At 42.3% G+C, this 22,810-nt stretch overlaps 1 protein-coding gene across 1 annotated transcript in view; it reads left to right on the forward strand.

Moving 5' to 3' along the window:
* Window positions 1-693: 693 nt before the first annotated feature.
* The window catches only part of itga8 (integrin, alpha 8), a 37,953-nt gene continuing 15,836 nt past the window's right edge, over window positions 694-22,810 (forward strand). The window contains exons 1-15 of the mRNA XM_044207361.1: window positions 694-1,160; window positions 1,590-1,720; window positions 4,685-4,785; window positions 4,959-5,082; window positions 6,455-6,516; window positions 7,004-7,049; window positions 9,058-9,183; window positions 9,344-9,388; window positions 10,813-10,856; window positions 12,453-12,509; window positions 12,695-12,747; window positions 12,832-13,037; window positions 16,037-16,234; window positions 20,675-20,720; window positions 20,857-20,964. Coding sequence (XP_044063296.1) covers window positions 967-1,160; window positions 1,590-1,720; window positions 4,685-4,785; window positions 4,959-5,082; window positions 6,455-6,516; window positions 7,004-7,049; window positions 9,058-9,183; window positions 9,344-9,388; window positions 10,813-10,856; window positions 12,453-12,509; window positions 12,695-12,747; window positions 12,832-13,037; window positions 16,037-16,234; window positions 20,675-20,720; window positions 20,857-20,964 — 1,541 coding nt within the window. The 5' untranslated portion in view covers window positions 694-966. The remainder of the gene's footprint in view (window positions 1,161-1,589; window positions 1,721-4,684; window positions 4,786-4,958; window positions 5,083-6,454; window positions 6,517-7,003; window positions 7,050-9,057; window positions 9,184-9,343; window positions 9,389-10,812; window positions 10,857-12,452; window positions 12,510-12,694; window positions 12,748-12,831; window positions 13,038-16,036; window positions 16,235-20,674; window positions 20,721-20,856; window positions 20,965-22,810) is intronic.

Genomic DNA, 22,810 nt, shown 5'->3' on the forward strand with positions numbered 1-22,810 from the left:
AATTAAAACAACTCCCCAAGCTGATAATCAGCAGATTGGGGGTTTGTTTCGACGTACGTACCACATTCATCTCTCTTCCTCTCTGCTTCTCTGCCCCAGGCACGCACTGAGAATGAGTTTTTGATAAGAACAATGTTCCGAAGTGTACTGAGCTAAAGATACAAAAAAACAGGTTGGTCTGGCCTGTCACCTTTTTAAAACTGTTTTTCATTGCAGGATATTATTTTCAGCAAGAGCAAAGTATGTTACCTTGGAGGTTTGGGGGGGTCGCCTGGTGTTGAGTGAAACGGTGAGCAGGCCAAACTGCCTAAACTTGCACAGCTCAAGAGATTTCTGCTGTAAGCCGACATAATAATTACTGACATAATTACAAGAGATTATTCTCAACGGAAGGAAATGCAGCCCCGTTTTAACAGTATGGTTGAACAAAGTGGCCAATAAAAAAGTGGTTTAATTTATGAACTACCAATCTTTGCATTTGCATGTGTACGCGCCAAGTCTCCGCATGTGCCTATGACTGCGCATTCATCTGAACTGATTTGAGAAGGTGGTTGTAAATCTCACTTTAATATTATTTATTGTTTCAGGGTGAAGCTCCCAATTCGCCACAGAAAATGTGTCTGTGCCTTATAAGGAGCGGTGACGCGCCAGCCGCGTAGCGCGCTCAGATGTGGTCTGTGCCTTGTAATGTGTATGTGTAGGGGGTAAAGTTTTGTGCAGAGGGCGGGGGCGCGGCTGTGTAGTCTTGAAGCTGAGATTCTGGGCAGACCTGGTGGTTTAAGGGTGTCAGGATCAGGAGGCAGTTTTGGGGGAGCGCAGCAGAGCGCAGTGATCCAGTGACAGCCAGTTGGCGGACTTAACCCGGGAAAAAGTTTCCTCACCTGCTCAGAGGAAAATCTCTCTGTCTCTCTCTGTCTCAGTTCCCTCATTTTTAGGGAATAGTGCGCAGCTGACTGTTCTGTGGGGATGGAGCGTGTATGGGACTGTGTTTCCTCCGCTGGGATGTTTATTCTCGGGGTGCTGTCGGTGCTGTGGCCTGCGCTAAACGGAGTTCTGAGTTTTAACCTTTACGCAGAGCATCCTACGGTTTACAGGGGACCCGCTGGAAGTTATTTCGGTTATTCTGTGGACTTCTACCAAGCTACCGCCGACAGCAACACGTGAGTGACAACATCAGGACTGAAGTTGTCCCATCAGGGTCTTGCAGGAGTTATGATCTAATTGGCTAATTCCACTTAAACTGTACATGAAACTAGTTTAACCTGCCAAGAGTACGAGTAGGCTACTTTACAGTATGCTCGATAGAATAGAAATGAATGCAAATGATGTGAGGTATGAAAATAAATTAAATTAAATTAGGCTTCTTCATCTCTGTAGCTGCAAATACTGCATATCATACTGTAATGGGACAGAAGAAGCATGAGTGATTCAGATCCCTGCTGCACAGAGCAAAACAGATTTATGAAACAGAAAGAAATTGAGATGTATGAATGAGCCAAATTGAGCATTGACTGCACACATTTGCATAATGCATTGTACACTCTCCTGCATGTCTTGCATGTACCTTGATTTTTCTTTTTCCCCACCAGGATCAGTGTGTTGGTGGGGGCACCCAAGGCGAACACCTCCCAGCCTGGCGTTGTGGAGGCTGGGGCCGTCTACTACTGCCCCTGGCCTGGACTCCCCGACAGCTGCAGACAGATACCTTTTGACAATTCCAGTGAGTAACTGGAAAAGCTAACCTGAAAGAAAGCTTTTTCAATTTTTTCATATCACCGATCAAAATAAATTCATGGCAGACCTCCTGGGAGCCCCGCTGGGTATAATGATGTTACATAGGTAGATTTGTGTTGGTACGGGACATGGCAAGGAATAACTTCACTGTTGTATCTGGACTGACTGTGAGACATATGCTCAACAATGTCATTGTTTTATTAGGATTATTTCAGTGAATAACTGAAAAATTTAATTTAACAAGCGTTTATTTCGCTGACATCCAAGTGGATCCTTTTAAAGCCATAGGTGGCCCCAGATGTTACTCCATTTGGAACCACTGGAGTTTCATAACCTTTGTGTCTGGTATGTGTGTTGCACATGTGTTGTTGCATGAAACAGAGAGATAAGACATGTGGGTCTCATCAGCTTCATCTAACAAAAAAGGTGGCTGGCAGGTTTGCTGGTGCAAGCCTACATCGTGCTGATTATGGTTTTCAATATATTATCATCAAGGGTAACTGTCCAATCAGCCTTTGTTTGTTCGTCTAATGTCTCTGATGCACACTTTTCCATCTGAGTAGTGTGTGTGCAAGAGGTAGAGAGAGAGAGAACAAGTGAGAAAGCGAGAGGGGGGGGGGGGTAAACTGTATGCACATGGGAATTTAGTTCTCCTTCGGAAGAAAGGGGGATTGGGTGAGGTCTGCTTTTTATTAGATCTTGAAAATGTATCCCTGTTTCGCTTCCCCTCCCCTTGTCTCTCTCTCTAGCTCTCCATTAGTCTACCCCTCTCACTTTTTGTTTTTATGTCTCTTTTTGTGAGGACTTCTATCATATTTGTGAGGACCACAAAACAAGAGATGGAGAAGGAACTGACAATTATCGCAGTTATTAACTTTGGTGGAAGTGGTTCGGGAGCTCTCAGAGAATCCGAGCATCAAGTATTCTGTTGGGAGAACTAATTTATCAGACAGAATTCAGAGAAAGTTGCAAATGTACATGAACACGAGATTCTAGCATTATTAGTATCAAAAGCTCAACACATAAGGGGAAAGTTTTAGATGTGGATGGAGTTGCAGCAGCCTCTGTTACTGGCATAAGGATGTTATATATATACACCACCAAGTACACATGCATGAATGGGATTGGATGTTGCTAGTTGGCTGCTTGCCGATCAGCTGATGTATCAATGAGCTGCTAATGTGGAAGCATAAATGAAACAGCTGATAGGACTTCATTGTCCTGCCTCAACTAAAGCAAGGCTCCATGCAGATGAGGGTAAACCTCCCAAGTGAGGACCATTTTCTTTGCTCTCCCTAAAGTTAATTATAGCTTATTTTTTACAAAGGGGTTACTTTTAGTGTGAAGTGTTTTGGGGAAAATGTCAGGTTTTGGGGATATAAGAATAAACATAGAGGAACAAATGTGTGCGCAGTCATGTGTGTATGTATTCACTAGAATGGGTGGGTATGCACAAGGTGATTGATGACAGTGGCCACAGTGGATATATCTAGAGTTACAGAAGACCCTTTATTACAGGAATAAACCAGATTAAGAGATGCATACACACTCGTGCACACTGTACAACATATCAGCACAAGTGGTGAACATCTGTGTGTACTGTACTGGTTAATATCCATATGTCAGCTTCTCATGTGCCTGAGTATGTGTGTGTACCTGTGTGTGTATGCATGGTTTCAGTGACGTTATGCAGATGTGTCGAGTCATGCCAGTGTAGCAGGGGGGTTGAGACAGGGGTTGAAATGGTGATAGTCACACAGATTGCATGTCCATTATTAGAGGAAAGAAACCTGGTGTCTGGGTTATATTTGCTGGGTTCACTGATTTTTAATCTGCCAGAAAATGATATATGCACAGATCATAACATGATTTAGAAAAATAAACACAATGAATTTTAAAAATGTCTTTCTTTCAGTAAAGTCTTTCTTCACATTCAATCAGTACCACACATCCACAAATCTGAGAGCTTCACACTCCAGCTGCTGTGGCCTCAGAGCAGCTTTACAGGGTTGGGTGTGTCTATTAGAGTATTCTTCAGTCACTACCTTCACCCACAGTTTTAAAACCTGTCCTGGAATTAAAAATAGGTCCATGATGTTGCTGGTCATGAGAATGATGGCCTCTCTTATTCCATATAGTAGTGATTTTTCATTAGATATTAGAATCATTTATTTAAAAGTATGCAAACACACAATTTGGAAGTAGGTAGGATGGTGACAAGAAATTAATTCTCAAATCGATTTAGAATCAAATAAACCTTCTAACAAACTCCCTCAGAGAAGATGAAAATATTAACAACTTTAATAGGCAAAAAAATCCTTGCATTTATTGTCTGTCTGTGTATCTGTGTATGTGCCTATTTAAGTATGTGTGCAAGTGTTAAAAGAAGGTGTTTAACGAGGAGAGGTCTGCATGGCTCTAAGGAGACCCAGCTGGTCTTTAATAACACTGGAAAAAAATCTACAAGCAAAGACACACATGCATGCACATATACACTCACACCAAATCTGACACTTTATTGTGAGTTGGCTGGGAAATGCTCATAATGTGCATGTACAAGCTTGTGATTGTGTGTGTGTGTGTGTGTGTGTGTGTGTGTGTGTGTGTGTGTGTGTGTGTGTGTGTAGACCCAGTCAGAGTAAGTCTCTTAAGTGTTGTTACATTTTATGGGAAAGGCTTTGACTGAAAAAAAGCCTCCAGTATCGTGACAATTGTCTGTTTCTGTGGGGCAAATGGTGTTTTCATGTTTTCTATAGGCGTGTTTAAGATGTTAGTGTTTGTTCCTTCTTATCAAGGACAAATGTTGTCCATTCGCACAGGCAGAGCTACAGGCCCAGATCCACATTAGCACAGTCAATATCGGTTTTTACTGACACCATTATGAAATGTCTCTTTCATTCTCATTTTTATGTCTTTTCCACTTCCCCGCTCTCTCTCTGTCTCTCTCCAGATAACAGAATGATAAAGGTAAACGGCACCAGAGAGCCTCTGGAGTTTAAGTCGCACCAGTGGTTTGGAGCATCGGTCAGGACACACAAAGGAAAAGTGGTGGTGAGTGGACATGATGTCAGTTAATATCAGACATGTATCACCTGTATCATCATACATGCTTGAATACTAAAGGTTACACACAAATGTTGCCCCAGTTCTTTTTAAGGCGTTTTTTAGTTGCCATTTAGGTCAGTATTTCTTTAAATGGAATCAGAGCATTATTTGTTGTGTAGGCATGTGCTCCTCTCTACCACTGGCGGACAGTGAAGCTGAGTGGGGAGAAGGACCCCGTTGGGACCTGCTATGTGGCCATCCAGAACTTCAGCGCCTACGCAGAGTACTCACCCTGCAGGACCAGTGAGTCACTCTGCAGCCCTGTCTCCAACTGTTTCCATCTCCCTTATACTGCCTTCCATCCTCCCTTCCTTTGTGTATATCTGTCTCTGAGATTCCTTCCTCCACCCCCACTACAATTGAGGTGAATGTAATTTTGTTTGTGGCATTGCAATAGTATATTTAAAGAATTCATTGTGCCTGTTACTCCACACACTTCGCTGTGAAAATGTTTAATTGAAACGAAAGGAAAAAGCAATTGTCCCTCTTTTTAAGTCATTTTTCAATGTTTTTCTCAAACAAAATTCCATTCACTTCTATTGTATTTGCATGGCAGCAGAAACCTCAGAGGTGGATGTCTCAAAACCTGGCCAAATAAAACTATCTGCAGATGAGAAAATGTATATTTTTGTAAATTGATTGAACTGACAGATTTTTTTGTTGGCTTTCCAGCAGATGGATTACCTTGCCTGATGTTTTTAAAAGTTGTCACAGCAACCTGATAATCTGTCTCTCTGACAGTATCTCTTTCTCTCTCTGGTCCTCTTCTTTCTGTCATCGGTTCTGTAAATGGGATTTATGGGATTATCCTGCCCCCCCCCTCAATTTTCTTTCTCTTTCTCTCCTACTTTCTTCCTGCAACCTCTCTCACCCTGTACAGTGATATGAGGCACCAGCAGAGTTGATAAGATAAAATGGAGGCTATCAGGTGGCACATCATAAACAGCAGATCAAACGCAGGCTTTATCATCCACTCCATCATCTGCTCTGCATAAAAACCCCTCACCGTTCACACTCATGCACTCACATACACACATATTCATACTTTTACTCCCTCAGGTAATTGGTTGAAAGTTGTTAAAGATCTAATTTTATGTCAGTTCTGACTGAGAATAATCACATTGTAAACTCAATTTCTCAAACTCAAGTGGGTGAATAATGTTCTCAGGGCAGAGGAAGTATTTCTTCATGTGTCCAAGTCTGGCTTTTGTGCCTCCAGCAGCTTTTTTTGCTTCATCTTAACATGAATCTGCGACCATGCAGAATGCTACTATAACTTACACTTTGTTTATATGTGCACGTGTGTAATTACGCATCATTAAGCTTCACCTCAAGGTGCCTCTGAAATGGAGAACAATTTATTATGTGCACATAAGTTTTTTGTATTCATGCACAGTTTGATGCAGTAATTTAAACAGAAACACACCTCATTGGTTCTACATTTTTATGTAAACTAAAAAGCTTTTCTTCATTTTCTTCATTTTTGTCATTGTAAAATAGTTTCATCTGATAGAAGTAATGCTCTCTGCAATGTTAGTTGAGCACTTTTTTTTAACAATCAAGATGCTGGTTTGAGTGTTTGAAAGACATGTTTTACTGTTTGTGTGATTTTCAGATGATCCAGACCCAGAGGGACAGGGATTCTGCCAGGCTGGCTTCAGTGTGGATTTCACCAAGGTAAAGATTGCAGCAACACTTGATACTATCGCCATGACAACCCCCTGCATCTTTTCCTCTCTCAAAGTGCAAGCAGAGAGGTTTCTTCAAACACGAGACTCCCTTCAGAGATTTATGGACACTGGGAAGATGAGAGCACATTTGTCCCTAGTGGAGCCTCCACTCCTGATGTGACCCATTGCCTCTGAACACAAGAGACCAAACACACACACACACACACACACACACACACTCACACACACACATTCTTTCACTGTATAGTCAATGTGAACTTTGTCCTTTGTCTCATGGTCCAACTCTACCCTCCTGTACAGGAAGCTGTCATTCTCCACAGGATGTCAACAGGCATGACAGCAGGAGTCATATGTGCACACACGCACGGCTACACCCGTTATATACCCCTCTAGTCTCACACAAACACACACTCACACACACAAATTCACTGACAAATTTCTATCACATGACTAACTAATTGTATTTATTCCAGGAAGGAATGCTGGTGGTAGGAGGACCTGGAAGCTTTTACTGGCAAGGTAACTGCAACAACAGTGTGTAAACCTGTATTTGGACTCTCTTTTGCAATGATTTCATAGATGGGAAGGTGTTCAAATGAGAGAAGAGAATGGAGATGAGTTTAACAGTCAGAACAGCCCACATACACACGCATGCCCATGGACACACTTGCCAAATCTGCAATTTCATTAGAGGAGCCTTACGTAGGAAAAGGTGGAATGAAATGTGTCTCTTTCTCTTTCTTTGCCGCTTTCCTTAACTTTTTCCCTCCCTTGCTCCTTTACTTCATGCTGCTCTCTGTCTATAACAGTGTAACAGGAAGTGGGTGTTTGGGCTCTGTAATGAGCTGATCGGGCGGTAATGGAGTGTGGTGAAACTGCCCCTCTGCCCCGTGACAAAGCGCAGAGGGGCTTGGAAAAGCTCTGAGGAGAGAGGAAGAGGCTGAAGGGCAGGCTAGAGTTGAGCGGGACAGAGGAAAGGTGGGGAGAATTTAAAGACTGAGAGCACGGGGGACTGCGGGAGTGATAGAGTATTGTTAAGGAGATGATAGAAACATGCTGCAGAGGGGGGAGAGAGAAAGATGAGAAGTGAGGGAGTAAGTCAGTCTGCGAAAGAAGAAGAAAGATGGATCTTCTGCTTGATAAAAGCAGTGCTGAGGTCAGCTGGCTTGCTAGATATGCAGGCCTAGTCTAAGCAGAGGGATGAGGTGTCTTAATAGGTGTAGACACAGCTAGAGTGTGTCAGAGTTCAGCTGTTGAAGTGTAGCGCTACTCCCCCAACTCCAGGTGTGTGAGAGAGTGTGTTATCCAAATTTAGAGGAGTTCTGCAGCTGTTTGTAAGGGGCAAGGCGACAGTTACTGATCATTTGCACAAACTAATTTCTCTTTCCTTTCTTTGTAACCACTAATCTGTCACTCCACAGCACTTCATTTCTTTAAAAAAGAAAGATGCAGCAAGAGAGCATGTGTTTTTAGAAAGAGGTCATAAAAAAGACAAAAAGAGGGAAGTGGCTCAGTCATGGATATTTCAAAACTGCTTCACAAATTTTTATGATTTGGCGTTATTGTTTGGCATTGTTGCTGTTACATATAGTTCAATAATGAATACTCCAGCATACAAGACCATACTAGACAGGCATCACAGACAGCCTAATGGACTGCTCCCTCTCTGTGCCCTCAGCGTGGCAAGGCTGGCTGCCTCCAGTTAAAACACTTCCTCCGAATGTTTATAAAAGCACTCAGCCTGGATTTTATGGCCTCTAATATACCACGATTATCTTCAGCCTTCAGCCTGAGTCATCATAAAAAAAAAACTCTTTTATATACAATCTTCTTATCTCTGGGTATAAAGGACACAGCAGTGACTTATGCATCTGTGTTAACAGTTTGTAACACATTGTCTCATTCAATCAGATAGAGGTTTAATAATGAGTTGATATGGTGATGTGTTGTCCTGGGAGATAAACTGAAACTCATAGCGCAGTGTGAGAGAGAAGAAGGGTGTGGGGGAAGAGGAGTTGGCGGGAGGGTTAAGAGGGCACATTTCCCTCCCCGTCAGTACATACACACACACACATTAAGGAGAATTTATGGAAGGTTGAGGGTGGCCGTAGATAAAATCATTTGTTTGTTTGACCTTTTGTTCAACAGAAGAGGAAGGGTGTTGTTTGTGTGTGCTCACCTATAATTCAGAATCCTCACTGCGGAGAAGGGTTTTCTTGAGGGTTTTTAAAGGAACTTTAGAGTATTTTTCCAGCTATTCCTCTGCCAACGATGTGTTTTAGCTTTCTCCAGGGATAACTTTGACGTGTCACTAACTCTGTGCAACTTTCATGTGGAGCAGACGGTCCAGCTCCAGCAGGTTTCTATAGCAGAGGGCAGCGGTGCTCCCTTCATGGGGTCCGAGCTGAAACCGCTGTCCATGAACAGATGTGACTCTCTCACAGTGTTTGTTTTTCTCTATCTATTTATCCACGTGTGTGTGTGTGTGTGTGTGTGTGTGTGTGTGTGTGTGTGTGTGTGTGTGTAGGTCAGGTGATGACAGCAGGGATAGCTGAGATACTGAACGGCTACTCTTTGAAGGCAGTGCTGAGACGGGTTCCAGGAGAGAAACACACCAGAGCTGCTGAAGACACACACGACGACAGCTACCTTGGTAACATGCATTTACAAACCAAACACACACACACACTGACAACCGTTTTGTTCTAAATAATAATCATACATTACATTACATACATCACATATCACATACAGTTTACATGGAGCATTGCGTACAGGGTTAATGTCATCATGTGCAACCGATTTCTCTCTAGGTTACTCTGTGGCAGTGGGAGAGTTTACAGGAGACTCCGAACAAGGTGAGAAAGCCAACAATTCATTACAACTAACCACATGCAGCACCAGAGGAATCTCTCACTAACAACATCAGCAGGCACCCTGCAACACCATCTGAAACACTGCATGTTTGCAGTCTCAACACTCTTTATGCTCTACGGCTGGGTGCCAGGACCACTGTGAGGGGTGTTATAGAGTGAGCGATAGGGAGTGGACAGCTGGGTGACAGTCTCTTGATCTGAACTCAGAGGCAGTAATGAGAACTGTCTCTGTATGTCTGGGTCGCGACCCTGAGAGGACAGGACTTCAGGAACTACTGATAAAGGGATTTCCTCTCCTCCATTTTTGACTGATTAGAATGATTAGTGGCAGACTTCGCAGACCTCTTCAGATCTAGATTGGGTCCAGAATCTCTTCTGGACTTGAAATATTTGGTGGAAAGAGAGACAGGCACACCACGCAGTGTCATTTTATTAAAGACGTGCAGGTGAGCTCAACGTTTGAACCTTTCAAGTGAGAGGCCAAAATAAATTCATAAAAGTTGTGATTACTAGAAATATACAAATTATATTATTTTTCTTAGTTTCACTTATGTACGCACTCTGGTGACTTGCCAGCAGTGTAGCATTTTGGTTCACATCTCTTTGCGAGCTTCAGGTGCTGCTGACGTTCATTCCCATGCCATCAGTTTGTCAGTACCACAAATGACACACACAAGCAATTTCAACAAAAAAAACATAAAACCATTTATTATTGCTTTCAAACACTGTGTCACCAGATACTCTGCTCTGCTGCTCTCACAAGCATGAGACCCTCCTCCCCCAATGCCACTTCAGCTTCCCATTCATAATTTCCTGTCTATCAGAGCCTCTTTGCTAATTACCATTTAGGGGGATCTTTACGGGACAACCTTGCATTTACATACTCCCATACCAACCACGCAAAGACGAAAACCCCCTCCGGCACAACACATGTTAGAGAGTCTTAAAGTGAGCCTTAAGAGCTTACACATGCCTGTTGATGTGTTGTGTTCTGGTATGAAGCTTGTTGTGGTCTTGTTCTCCAAACCCTCTTCAGAATGGCGAACTGGTCATAACTGGGAGTTCTTAGTGAAGATGGAGCTGGGACGTCCTGGTTTATAGGCTCGTGGTTGAGCCTTTTGGGTAGAGCTGGAGGGCAGGAAGGGGGACTCTCTCTCTGGGTGGGTCCTTCAGATCGTCCCTATAAGTCCACGGCACCGCAGTCATCAATCAATACACAAGCAGAGCCTGAGCACCCAATCACTCTGTGTGTTCTCAGCAACACTTGGCCCTTCTGACAGGGTGGGCTGGGTAGAGGATTTTAGTGTTTAGGCCTTTGAGACAAACCTCTGTTGAGCCCTTTCTTTCTCTGTAAGTCTTTCTCACACATACACACATGCTCATTTAAGTCTTTTTTTGTTTCCCAGAGCTGATAGCCGGAGTCCCAAGAGGAGCACAGAACTTTGGATATGTGAGTATGAACTGACAAGCAAATTCGATAGAGGGTACACAGGATAGATTTTGGTGCTAGATTTCCAGAAAAATATAAACATTTGTTTGGTCATGCAGCAGCAACCGCATTGTTACAGACAGTTGACAAATTAAAGAAAAAACTTGAATCAAAGCAAAATGAATGCAGGTGTCTCGTTTCAGGGCACGAATGGTCAGTGAATGGTTTGATGAGTATGAAAATGATGTGAATCATATGCTGTCGCAGTCACCAGATCTCAGCCAAGTTGAACACCTATTAGATAGATTATGGACTGATGTATTCAACAGCACCACCAAAACACCAAATTAGGGAATATACAGTATTTTGGAAGGATGGTGTTCATCCCTCCAGGATATTTCCAAAGACTTGTAGAATCTGTGGATCTTTGAAGTTGTTTTGTTGGCTTATGGTGAAACTTTATGTTGATTTTTCCTTTTATTTGTCACCCTTCTGTATGCTGGGTATATAAACCTGACATTTCTCGTCAAGATGTATGTGTGGCAGTTTGTGTAAGATAATAAGTACAAGAGGGACCAGAGAGTGTATATGTGCAAACACACACTAAAGTCTTCTAGATCTGGCTGCTTTTTGTTTTTCATATAGGATTACAACTTTTATTGTACACATAAATATATGTATCTACATAGCTATGACAAATACTGTATGTGGGTCTATGTGTAAACTGTAGTGTGTCTAGTGTTCTCTCTATGGGAACATGTCCCCAGGGCTGACTGTGTCAATCCTCCCTAATGACACACAGCTTCCGCTGCATGTGGAGGGTGGTGACCCCACCTAACCCCACTAACCCTTCTCCACACACACCCAACCCCTAACCCTAACCTCGCCACACTGTGCACACACACTGCAACAGTGTGTGTTTTATGTCTGGACATTGTAGCTGGTGCGAGAATGCTTCTTCCTGTACAGAGAGTGCACTGTGAGTGTCATAGGGGGCTTGTAGCTAACAGTGGGAGGAGTGCTATGAGGGATGCAGGTAAGACATGTTAGAGGGCAGCCACTGGAGTAGCTGTCAACCCTGATCAGGTTTCTTCTGTGACCAATCTGACAACTCAGAGCGCTCAGATTGAATATTTGTGTTTACACATCCTCATCTGTCTGTGTTCGTAAGTCTATCCCCGTTTACTATGTCTTTGAGACATCTGTGATTGGGTCAACATGTATCCTCCTGCATGTGTGTGTGCGTGTGTGCATGTGTGTGTACGTGTAGCCCCCGGCTGTCTCCATGTGGTTGTTATTTTAGATCTTATGAAGGAATTCTCAGCCTCCCCCCTCCGTCTCTCCCCACGACCGGGGTTAGGATGGGGGGAAGGAGAGAAAGATGAGGGGGAAAATGGTAAAGGCACAAAGAAGATGATGGTGGGAGAAGGCAGGGAAAAAAGGTTTCAGTAGAATAAAAGCTCTTTTTTTGTGGTTTTTGACTTTTTTCCTGCATTCTTCATGTGCCTGTTTGTCAGACTGCTTGGCCATGTTTGCTCCTGGAGTGCTACGAGGACAACGCCTGGTGCTTTATTAGTCATGCCATATTGTATCTGACAGTCCATCTGCTTGTTTTAGGTGGCAATGATCAACTCCACCAATCTGACCTTCATCCAGAACTTTACAGGGGAACAGGTAGGATCATCAACACATCCCAGTCACAGTCTGTCATATTGCAGGGCTGCATATATACTACTGCACCATGGGCACCAGCTGATATAGATTTTCTTCCATTTTTGAATTAAATTTGAGTGGGGATGGATGAAAATTATATTAGATAAAAATATTGGGTTTATGTTCCTTCCTTGTCTGTCCCTCAGATGGCCTCCTATTTTGGCTACTCGGTGGCTGTCACTGACCTAAATGGAGATGGGTAAGTAGAAAATGTCCTTGTGACTCTAGACGCTTACACTCACTCACTTTCTCTGAGCTTTAAAACTGTGGCTTATGTCCCCAGGACCGACGATGTGCTGGTTGGAGCGCCCCTCTACATGGAGAGAGAGATGGAGAGCAAACCTAGAGAAGTGGGGAGGGTGTACCTATACCTGCAGATGGCCCCGCTCACTTTCTCCAAACCTGTTGCCCTCACCGGCACACACACCTTCGGGCGCTTCGGCACGGCTATAGCACCCCTGGGAGACATCAACCAGGATGGATACAATGGTATGCTGAGAGGATGAAAGAAAGAAGGAAAGGAAATTGAGCCAGATGAAATTCATCTGAGAAACAAAAATATGCAAGATGAGAGAGACAACAAAGAGAAAGAGAAAGATATGGAGATGAGAAAATATAACAAAATCCTTTCAAATACTTTGTGTGCCAGTGCGAGAACCTCTTTCCCTTGTACTTGTCTGCCCATATGGGGCTGGTGTTTCCAGGTAAACCCGATGACTGACAAATCTTTTTCCATGTTTCCTGTGCCTCTTGGACTGTTTTGTCTCTGACTGAGGAAATCCTATCAGATGCTGCTGCTTGAGAAAACTTAAAGCTCTTCAGCCAATCAGGAAGTGTGGCGATGAAAGGTTGTCTGTGTGAACTTGTTTCCTCCTGTGATGATAAGGGTTAAGGCCATGTGTGTGTGTATGCGTGTGTGTGTGTGTGTGTGTGTGTGTGTGTGTGTGTGTGTGTGTGTGTGTGTGTGTGTTGGAGTTATTTTTAACTCACCAGATGTGCACTGAGATAAAATCATCTGGGAGTTTCTGTCCTGCAGCCCAGAGTCCATTCTTCTTCGATGTGTTTATTTTATCCTCACATTGAGTGGACAAAGACACACACACATGCACACACACACGAACCATGCAGCCTGCAGCCCAAATGCTCCATAAAGCTTGGCCTGTTGACTGCTAGCTTAAAAATTAATGAACTGATGCCCATCTGTCCCCACTGATTTGTGTTTTATTTATTCATGGACAGAGTGCGTTAATGTGTGTCCCACCCCTCTAAACCCTTTAACAATCAGATCAATAAGCATTGGATCAATACTGATGCTTTCTCTGGCCAGAAACATAAATCACATCAGGCTGTCTGTCAGGATGTGACGGTCTCTGAGGAGCCTCTCTGCCAGCTGCAATGACATACAGAGAGAAGACTTGTTGAGGGTTAATCTAATGAGTACAAGTCTGTGCATGATTTCATTATTTGGCATTACATTATGGAGTCACCATGGAAACATTGTGATCACGGTTTTCAGCAGCTTCTTTTTGCTAATGTCAAACGTCTGTGTTCAAGTATACCTGTGCCCCTGTGTGATTATGTGTGCATAATCACTGACAGCCTCTTCCTCCTCTCATAGCAGAGACCTTATCACTCCATTTCCACAATTCTTCATAAAAGCAGAACCATGCCCATTTCCTCTCATCTTCATGGCTTTGTTGAGTGTCAATTCAATTTGTCATGCAGCTCTTTTTGTTTTTAATTTTTATCAACCAACATTGGCTTTCTGTCATCATCGCTCATAGAGTGTCAGCCTGTTTCTGTCTGTGAGTAACAATGTCCTATAGTTTTGGTCTCAGTGATCACAGTGGGTGTTCCACATTTTGCTCTGGATGTCTGCATTGTGTGGGATACTGCTGAGTAATTCCCATGAGTGACTTTCACATTATTTGAAGACTTTTTTTTAAGTAAGATGGGTTTTTTTTTTTTCACAGCTATTCAGTTATGTACACATACCCAAGCATGGACATACAGACTCACAGACACACATGTGCACACACAGGCTCATATATACACTTGCATACACACATGGTTGCATTTATCCTCTCTACCCCACAATCTGCTTCATGTGGAACTAGTTGTTTAGGCTGAGAGAGAGGGGATCTGGAGACAAACAGGATGTCTAGAGGTGTTTGGACAGTTACAGTACTGAGGAATACTGTTATGCAGGTCAGTGCAATGTGTGGACATGGTATGGTAATGGAATCTATGACTTTTCACATCAGGACAGGTGCTTGCAGTATGTTAATTGTTATATCTCTGTTTTCATGTTTGTCTGTGTGTGTGGGTGCTCTGTTGTTCCACAACTACATGTTTGCATGTCTGAAGGAATTCTCAAAGGCCCTGAAAACCTTTCTCAATCTTCTTCTTACTATGAGCAACGGGGTCCTACATAAAAACAACATTTTTGGGCAAAGTTAGAAAAGTTTTGGTTATTTCAGTTGAGAGATTTCTGTAGTCTGTGCTTTTCAAACTGGTTTAAAATGGGCAGGGCTCAGTTAGAAAAAAAAGGGATGTTGCGTACTTCCGTGGAAACTAATCAGAGAGACATTTGATCTGATGAGAATCTAATGAGACTTGTCGGGATGTTTGCTTGTTTTGCCGGACCATTGTCAATCAAATCTGATCAAACCTCCCCACACACAGTTCTTATGAAGCAGATCAGCTGGGTTTTTGAGTATTAAACTTTTTCAATCACTGACTTTGAATGTTGCATATTTAGTCATGGATATTTAAGGGCATAGAGAAATACTTAGGATTTCAAACCAAGTTTTCAGGGGCTTAAAATGTATAGTTCAACATTTACAGAAATTCACTTTCTTTTGACTTTCCTGCCAAGAATTAGATGAGAAAATCGTTACCAGCCTCGTATTTGTCCAGTAAGTATCAAGCTAGAGCTGGGAGACAATTAACTAGCTTAGCTTAAAGACTGGAAGGAGGGAGAAACAGCTAGCCTGAATATGTCCAAAGTTTCAAAAAATCTGCCTACCAGCACCTCTAAAGCTCACTAATTTGCTAACATGTTATATCTCATTTGTTTAATCTGTACACAAACAGCGCCCGGTCAAACTATTCCTTTAAGACCACATCGGAGTTGTTGCCATGCCAACTTCCTAGCCTGCCCTCTAACCATTTGTCACTTATTATAGGGTGATATTAAACCAATGTTTCCCATGCAGAGCAAAATACTAAGTAACTAAGAATTACAGCAATGACCTAAACAGTGCCCAGACAGAAAAAGATGGAGTAAAACAAAGATGAGTAAAACAAATGGAAATTAAAGAAAAGAAGTAAATGACAATGCTGACATGATCCCCCAGTGCAGGTAAAGGAAGGTCAAGCTCTTTTCCTTCTCTCTTTCCTTCTACCTGTATATTTTCCTCTGCTTCTGTCTCAGAGGGGCCTTAACCCTGCTGATGTCTAAACCATGCGTGTGTGTCATCCCTTAGACGTGGCGGTGGGCTGTCCATTCGGAGGCGAGGAGCGTGGAGGCAGAGTATTGATCTTTAATGGTAACGGAGACATATCCACGCAAGGCCTGACGCTGAGCCAAGAGCTGAGAGCAGCCTGGACCCCCAGTGGCAGCTTGCCTGGATATGGATTCACTCTGAGAGGAGGCCAAGATCTGGACAACAATCAGTATCCTGGTAAATACTCACACTCAACAAGTCAATCCTTCTCTACTCAACTCCCCATGTTATAATCAAAATTCTTCCTCAGACTTGCATTCCTTCACTTTTCCACTTTCCTTCCAGCTCCTCTCATTACAGCCTCCCTCCTCTTCATTCTTGACTTCCACATTTCATGGTTCCCCCTTGCACTCCTCCACTACCATCCCCATGTTCTCCTGTATTGCTTTCCTCCTCTTCTCTGGTAAAGTCATCAGTCAGAAGAAGGGGGTACAGGGATAAATGCCAATGAACTGCTGCCGCATTCATTCTTTAGGGAATTACAGTACTTAAGAAGGAGAGAAAACGTAAGACTGAGAGAAAGAAAGAAGTATAATAATACATTATCCGCATGCTCAGTCTGCCAGACATTCAAGCCTCAGACCATATCCCTAAAACTGTGAGCAGACAAAGCAGCATTCAATCAAATTACAGGCAGACATCTGCCTATTTTATGTGCCACCTACTGCTACTTTACCAGACACTTCCACCTTCTGACTTTACAAAACATATTAGAAACTTCACTACACTCAAAAGAGAACTGAAAAGGAGATGACTTTTTTTATACAAGTGAGAAGCTGTTTATATTTGAGTTTTTAGATCAGAAAAAATCCATTGGAAACAAAGCAGGTCTATAAAACCACTGTTTTACTACCTCATTTTCTCCCTAATTTAGAGCCGCTCTACTCTCAGCATTACTCTGGCTTTGTGCTTCCACAGATTAGGCTGAAAAGGAGAATTTGTTTAGTTTTACCTTTTCTTTTCTCCCTTTCCCCCTTTTTCCTTTTCATTCTGCTATAATAACATCTTTCTTCATTCCACAAACAGGATATCAAGGGAAATACACACACATGAGTACACACAAGTTCACATGTGTGGCTTGTGATCAGTTTCACTGGCAGCTAGAGAGTGTGTGTTGAGCGTGTGCCAGGCTCCAGGTCAAAGCTAGACCTTGCTCAGACCCACTGCAAATCAGAGACCCCGAATTAAAAACATTGTACTGTAAATACACACACAGGGGTTACAGGTTGAAATTTAGGCTGGTGGAGGCCCTTTGGGAGGAGGAAGTAGAAAGAGTAGAAACTCATGGGTGGCAGAGCTTTCAGCCAACACACACATACACCGTATAAACATGCACACACACAAACGGTGCAGTGCTTGTGTCATCTGTCATTAGAGAGCTGACTGGCGGAAGTGAAACACACACACACACGGGGTGTCGTTAGCACGGTAGTAAATGTTCAAAGGAGCCAGAGATGTTTGATCAGCATTATGAGAGGACTGCACAGGCGTCTGGGAGGCCTGCTAGAGCGGCCATATGCTCCTATCGACGTTAAATGTCATTAGTCTACTGCAGGAACAGAGAGAGAAGGCAGGATGATTAAGCTCCACTTTTAGCTTTAATGGACTTTTTTTCTAAAAGATGTCATATGTTTGGGTAGGTAGAAGACATAAAACATGACAAAGAAGGCAATACAGGAACAAAGATGACACCCACACTTAAGCAACTTCACACTATGGGCAACTTTGGTTGTGAGCATGACACAAAAGCAGCACTGAGTTGACGTTTCACTGATGAGAGTATGGCTCAGACTAAAGGCTGGAGTTAAGGTTAAGGTCAGCTGTGTATCAGAAGGGGTCAGATTGCCTTAGGGTGCATTTTAGGTTCAGCCGAGGGGTCAAAAGTCAAAAACTGACAATGTTTTACCTGTCAATCACTGACTTGCTGAGAGAGTTACAGACACAGAGACATGTCAGGGTCAGTGATTTGGATGTGTGTGGTGGTGAGGGGTCATTAGGTTGGTCATTTGGTTGGTAATTAGGCATAAACTTTATTAATGGACTCCATGTCTACTCGTATATTTAGCGACCATCTTTATTTCCAGCCCATTGTTTTACCTTAAAATAGGTAAACAACTTTGTGCCTTTTTATTTTTTTTTATTTTACCTTTTTTGCAAGTTTCTTGATCTCAGTATTATATATTTTATACCCCAAATGTACCTTTAATCTAAACCTATATTATATTATATTAGTCAATCTTGAGAAAATCCTCCCCAAATTGGAACCCAATTCCCCCTTTTTGCAGTGTGAAAAATGTACTTTAAAGTACAAGAATGTAGTGTTAGTGTCATATTGTAGATCTGTATTATAGCTGGCAAGTTACTGAATAGCCTTAAAATCCCACACATGCATCCAAGAATGAAGAAATCCTTCATTTCTCTCTTGAAACCGCCTCCTTTTCCACTGAGTGCCATTGACCTTTTGCATTTCATCATCGAGGTCAGTCCCCTGTAGCCAAACAGGCAGTCAGGGCAGGCAGCCAGTGACAGCTTGACAGTCTGTCTAAACTCTGGATTGAGGTTGTGTTTTCACAGCCCAGAACAGACACCATCAGCTAAAGCAGCTCAGTTACCAAGACTAAACCTGCCATCAATGAGTGGAGTGTATGCTCACTGGTGTGTCACCCCATTAGTATGCGGGTATGGTTCGGTGTGTTTTTGTACACACACACTCTCTCACACACACACACACACACACACACACACACACTAACCTCAAATCAACAGTGGCAGGCAAGCTTTCCTGTGTGTAAGGAAATGGGATTGGCATGAAAAGGAAAGTGGGCCATTATTTGATTTAGCCCTCTGTGCAGCCATGTGCACACCCACACTCTCACACACACTTAACCCCAAAGGGTGCCCTGTCCTCAAATCAGTCTGATATCATGCACTGGTTTTGAGAGCAAACAAAAGAGTCAGGTTAAGGAGTACAGACCACCACTGTTGTGTTGGATTTCCAGGTTACACAACTCCAACAACAGGATGGACTGAGGAATTTGGACTGGGAGTGAGGCGGTCCCTCTGTGTCTCTCTCCCTCTGCTGAAAACACACCTTGCTTCTGATGCCTTTCACATACTGTGGTTTAAAGGCCAAGTGCACTATCCTCTGCCCTCCTTTTCTTTCTATCACCCTCCCTCTCTTTTTCCCCCTTTTCCGTACCTCTCCAACTGCCCCACAAAACCCACATCTTGAGGTCCTTTTTCGTTGCAGGCTTTTTGATACAGTACACACACACACACACACACAGAGCCACACACTTGCATAGTGACATAGCACACCCCAGGGGGAAGAGGGACAGGGCTTAAATGTTTAATGTTGTGGTTTCAGGGGGGACTCAGTGACTGCAGCCAAAGGCAGAAACAGATGTGCCTCTCTCAGATTCAATTAGTCCCTTTTCTTCTTAAATACGCAGGAGAGGAAAGACACAGCAAATGACAAGCAAAGTCTACAAGAGTACAATTCCACAAGCTTAGTCCAATATTGCCTGCATCAGGTTACCAGCATTTTCGACTGATAGTTGCTTCTAGTGCTAAAACAATTAGTTGATTAACAATTAGTTGATCAACAGAAAATTAATTGACAAAGATTTTGATAATCAAGTCAAAATGCCAAACATTCACTGGGTCCCACTTTTCAAATGTGAGTAGTTGGTGTTTTTCACTTTTATGTCATTGTTAACTGAATAAATTCTGGAGTCTGGGAAATTGTAATGGTATTTTTTACTATTTTACATCATTTTATAGGCCAAACAATTAATCAATTAATCATCAAAAATAATAACAGATTAATTGATAATGAAATTTATCATTAGCTGCAGCGCCAGTTGCCTCTCACTGAGCAGCATGAGGTTATTCTGTCTTTCTCAGGATCACACAACTTGCTGCATCTGGCAGTGGTGGCTTGTATGCATTAAGTGCCTCTCTTCAGTTTCACATTGTTTTAATCAGCACTTGTATGTGTATGTGTGAGTCTGCGTCAATGTGTGTGTGCGTGTGGCTTTCGTTGGTATGTGTCCCCTAACCGCAGCCATTAAATACCGGCTCTATTTTAAACTCTGAGAGCCAATTAAAAGTGTGTGTTCATCACAAAACCCATGAAAACAAATAAAAATCACATATAGATGAGATCTGTTGCTGCTTACAATTAGGAGCTGTTCCTACACAGGCTGTTGGGAAATGCTGTTTAGCAAAATGTGATTGGAGCGATGTGAACTTTCTAATGGCACTGGAATGCAGTGTGGGGTCCCTATCTCTCGTAACACACACACACACATGAACATACACACATGTACAATTAACTTACAAACACGCATTAACGCATATTGTGTTTATGAATTTAGTCTGAACCGGGTCATGTGTGAAAGGATAACAAAGGAAAAGCATAGTGATATCAGAAAGTCAACGCAATGTCACAGTGTGTGTAAATGTGTGTGTGTGTGTATTAAACGTGAGAAGTCTGTGTTTGATGAACATTGCTGGAGACCTTGAAATCAATCCCATCTGTGGCATTCTTTGAAGCTCTCTATTTCCCTCTCTCTCTCTCTCTCTCTCTCTCTCTCTCTCTCTCTCTCTCTGCAGATCTGATCGTGGGGGCATTCGGCGCAGGTGAGGTGTCGGTGTACAGGTAAGAATGTACAAGGTGTTCTGTCTTGTTTTGAAATGCTTCCTGAAATTCTGAGAGACTTTCAAGTTTTATTATTACATTATACAGATTGTTATGTACAGTATGTGTGTGTACGTGTGTGTGTGTTTGTGTGTAGGTCTCGAGCTGTAGTGTCTGTGGAAGCTGCAATGATCTTGACTCCCAGAATCCTGAACCCCGATGACCGACAGTGTCACCTGCCTGAAACAGATATTATGGTTACCTGGTAAGAAGAGCATACTTAGATAGTCTCGTATCCCAATCCCATACTGAATATTAAGACATTACAGTGTTCTATACATACCAGACATTACTGAAGGTTGACTTTTATATATATATATATATATATATATATATATATATATATATATATATATATATATATATACATATATGGTTTCTCCTTATCTGTGTACATATATGTGTAGAAATCAAAATCAATATGGCCTGTGTTCTCACAATGTTCTACAGATGTCGGTTTCTCCTGGAACAAGGTACAAAAGGACTTTAAATTGTCAGAGCTGATTACTGTTGGTGAACTCAAGTCAATTTCAAAGGATCTGGAAAATAGCACTTTATTGTTTTTTGAAACCTACCATACCTATTCATGTATCTTAACTGGATAGTGTTTTTACTCTTTTGTAGCATGTGACAGTTTCCTTAGCCTTTTGATACTAATTGTTTTTGATATTTATTGTTGTAACAATATTTTAATGCTGCCCTATTTGCCAGGTCTCTCTGAAAAAAGAGATTTTAATCTCAGCCAGACTTTTGCGAGTTTAAATAAAGGACATTTAAAAAGAAAATGAAAATATACTAATGTTAAGGAATAAAAACTTAGGGTACAAAAAATAAATGCACTTCATGATACAAATTATTAACCAACTGACAAACATTAACACCACTGACAATTAAACAAGCAAAATGTTTTCCCAAAGAATTTATACTAGATTTTCTTGTTTTCTAAAATGTTCCTCTAGCTCTTCACCACAGTCCACAATTTGATGTAATTTTTTCCAGCTGTGTCGCTCCACTACTTCCGTTTGACATTGTATTGTGGGACAATAGTGTCCATCAACACCACACTCAAAGTCAAGCTAATAATGAAAAGTAAACATTTTCTATACTTTTCTAGTGTTAACACTCCAGATAGTTGTAATTGGAATTTGGTGTGTGTGTGTGCAGGTGAATTAAAGCTAAAGGGATCAAAGTCTTGAAACTAATGAGGCCCACTGCTGCACTGAACCCCAGAGCGGTACCAGAAATCTTACTGCTTATACTGTATCATAAAATAGTATGCAGTATAAAGTATACACATTCACAAATCACACACACACTGACAGATGTGACAAATATTTCACCCCTGTGCTCTAGACATCTGCCAAGGTCTGTTTGCCTGTGTGTCTAATGTAATAATAAAATGCACTGAAAAAGCATACTCATATAACCTGGAAAGTCAGATTTATGGGACTCTGCAATTAATTTGATACTGCATAATTCTATTTTGATTATGTTATTGTTCCTGTGGGTAGCAGGCTGGCTTTGAACAGTCTTGGGGTGAGTTTAGTCGAGGGGAACGAGTCTAAAGGCTCCTGCTGCTTCGCCACAGTCTATTGTTGGTCCTAACTTATTGGGGCTGGAACCACTGTGGGACTATTTGGACAAGAGAAGTGTGCTCGGCTACTTGCCACCATGGTGTCTGTGTATGGATAGTGGTGTGTGAGTGTTGGCAGTGAGTGAAAAGGGAACAGGGTTTGGGTCGGATTGACAGAGAGCACTAAACTGTGGAATTCTGTCAAAACAAAACTCAACTTATTTAAATAAACCACCATAAAGTTTTGGTCAAAGGTATGGAATCAGATAGGACATAGGACACACAGACACACACATACAGAGAGTCATAACAGCAGCTCGTAGAGTTATGGGATGTCTGAGGCTCAGAGGTGTTTCAGCGGGGTGAAGATTTTTGGACATTTAAGTTCCCTGCGGTGAGAGCTGGAGAGACACATGATGGGAGGTAGCCCCAGTTTGTGGCTCTCATGTATTACCATTACATTTGAGTCACACGGTTA

This window comes from Siniperca chuatsi, linkage group LG9, assembly GCF_020085105.1.
Source record: "Siniperca chuatsi isolate FFG_IHB_CAS linkage group LG9, ASM2008510v1, whole genome shotgun sequence".
Lineage (NCBI taxonomy): Eukaryota > Metazoa > Chordata > Actinopteri > Centrarchiformes > Sinipercidae > Siniperca > Siniperca chuatsi.